The 1,671-nt window shown below is 42.9% G+C and overlaps 1 protein-coding gene across 3 annotated transcripts in view; it reads right to left on the bottom strand.

Annotated features, from left to right (window-relative positions):
• IL21R (interleukin 21 receptor) overlaps nucleotides 1–1,671 on the bottom strand; it is a 50,065-nt gene that overhangs the window by 34,446 nt on the left and 13,948 nt on the right. For all 3 annotated transcript variants that reach the window (XM_027863104.1, XM_027863107.1, XM_027863105.1), the window contains one exon: nucleotides 24–223. In XM_027863104.1, the coding sequence (XP_027718905.1) occupies nucleotides 24–223 (200 nt within the window). The remainder of the gene's footprint in view (nucleotides 1–23; nucleotides 224–1,671) is intronic.

Genomic DNA, 1,671 nt, shown 5'->3' with positions numbered 1-1,671 from the left:
CTGTTTTCCCCTATGATACTCACTGCTCTGAGCCAGGATAAAGTGTCTCCCCTCACTGGAGTTGTTGCTTAGCTTGTCTGTGATGGTGACGTTGAATTCATCATCTGACATCAGTTTATACACATTCATGTGACACGTATACTGCATATGGGTGTGGTTGTAGGTAGATCGGTTGAAGCTACAAGAGTTAGCGAATTCCTCCAGTTCCCCATAGGGATCATTCCTTCAACAACAACAAAACAATTCCAATCATCTCCCAATCTACAAGCAGCTTGATGTGTTTTAGGATCATAAAGTCACAGCCCTCAGAGGAGTCATACAGCCCAACCTCTACCTGAAGCAGGAAATCCCACTAGAACATCTCTGATAAGTGGGCATGGAGCCTCTCCTGGACGGTCCTCAGAGTCTGGGAACTTATGACCTCCTTAGGCAGCCCATTTCTTTAATAGATGATGCCAGTTAGGGAAAAGGTCTTCCTTATACTGATCTGCTTCCCTGTAAAGTCCTCTTAGTTCTACAGGGAAGAACTAGGACCTAATTCCCCTAGTACATGATGGCCATTTAGATATTTGAAGACAGCTATTATTGCCATCCCGGACTCTCCTCTTGTCCAGGTTCTGTAACTGTGTCTCATATGGCATGGCTTCCAGCCCATCATGGGGAATGGAATGGTTTACTGAAAAGAATACCAGATCTGGAGGCAGAAGACTTGGGTTTGACTTTAGAAAAGTCTCTTCATCTCCCTGGGCCTTGGTTTCCTTCGGAAAAGTAGTATTGGAACAAGAAGATCTGTAAAGTTCTAAAATTTCATTATTCCACGTGGCATGGCCAGATATAGTAGTTTATTAAAAAAAAAAGTCTTAGGGCATTTTAAGCTCAATATGAGTCAAGGGTATAATGTAGCAGCCAGGAAAGCTGATGTAATCTTTGGTTGCATTAAAAGGGAGGGGTGGCATAATGTCCTCTGTCCTGGGCAATTCATATCTGGAGCATTCTGTTCAGTTCTGGGCACCACATTTTAAGAAAGATCTCAATAAGATGAAGATTGTCCAGAAGAAGGCAACCAGGCAGGGGAAGGACTTTGAGTTCATGCCATCAGTAAAAGTTACTGGGAGTGTTTAGAGAAGAAAAGCTGTGTTCATGTGTTTGAAGGACTTTCCAATGAAGAGATTTGATTTGTTTTGCTGGGCCCATAGATGGAGGGAAGAAGGTGGGGTGGGACTATGAGTAATGGTGGATGCTGTAGAAAGACAGATTTGGGCTTGATGGAAAAGTAACTTCTTAGCCTTTAGAGCTGTCTAAAGGTGGAAGGGGCTGCCTCCCTCCTCATGCTTCTTTACCTCACATCATAATTGGTGGTTGAGTGTATTTAATTCATTTCGGCTATCTGCTGAGTACCAATCAATCAATTATCATTTATTAAGTCCCTACCATATGCCAAGCACTGGGGATACAAAGACAAAAATGAAACATTCCCTGCTTATTCCCTTGACTTGGATGTCACACCAGCATCTCACCTTATCCTTAACTTGATCCACGGTCTTACAGAACTGGAAAAGAATTTCAAATCATTTCAGCCCCCCCCTCCCCTTTCTACCCTCCCCTCATCTCCTCCTATTTCTTCTTCTTCTTCTTCTTCTTCTTCTTCTTCTTCTTCTTCTTCTTCTTCTT

The sequence above is a fragment of the Vombatus ursinus genome, unplaced genomic scaffold (genome assembly GCF_900497805.2).
Source record: "Vombatus ursinus unplaced genomic scaffold, bare-nosed wombat genome assembly UNPS02014770.1, whole genome shotgun sequence".
Taxonomy (NCBI): domain Eukaryota; kingdom Metazoa; phylum Chordata; class Mammalia; order Diprotodontia; family Vombatidae; genus Vombatus; species Vombatus ursinus.
Note: the sequence above shows the minus strand (reverse complement) of the source record. Positions and strands in the feature narration are given on the sequence as shown.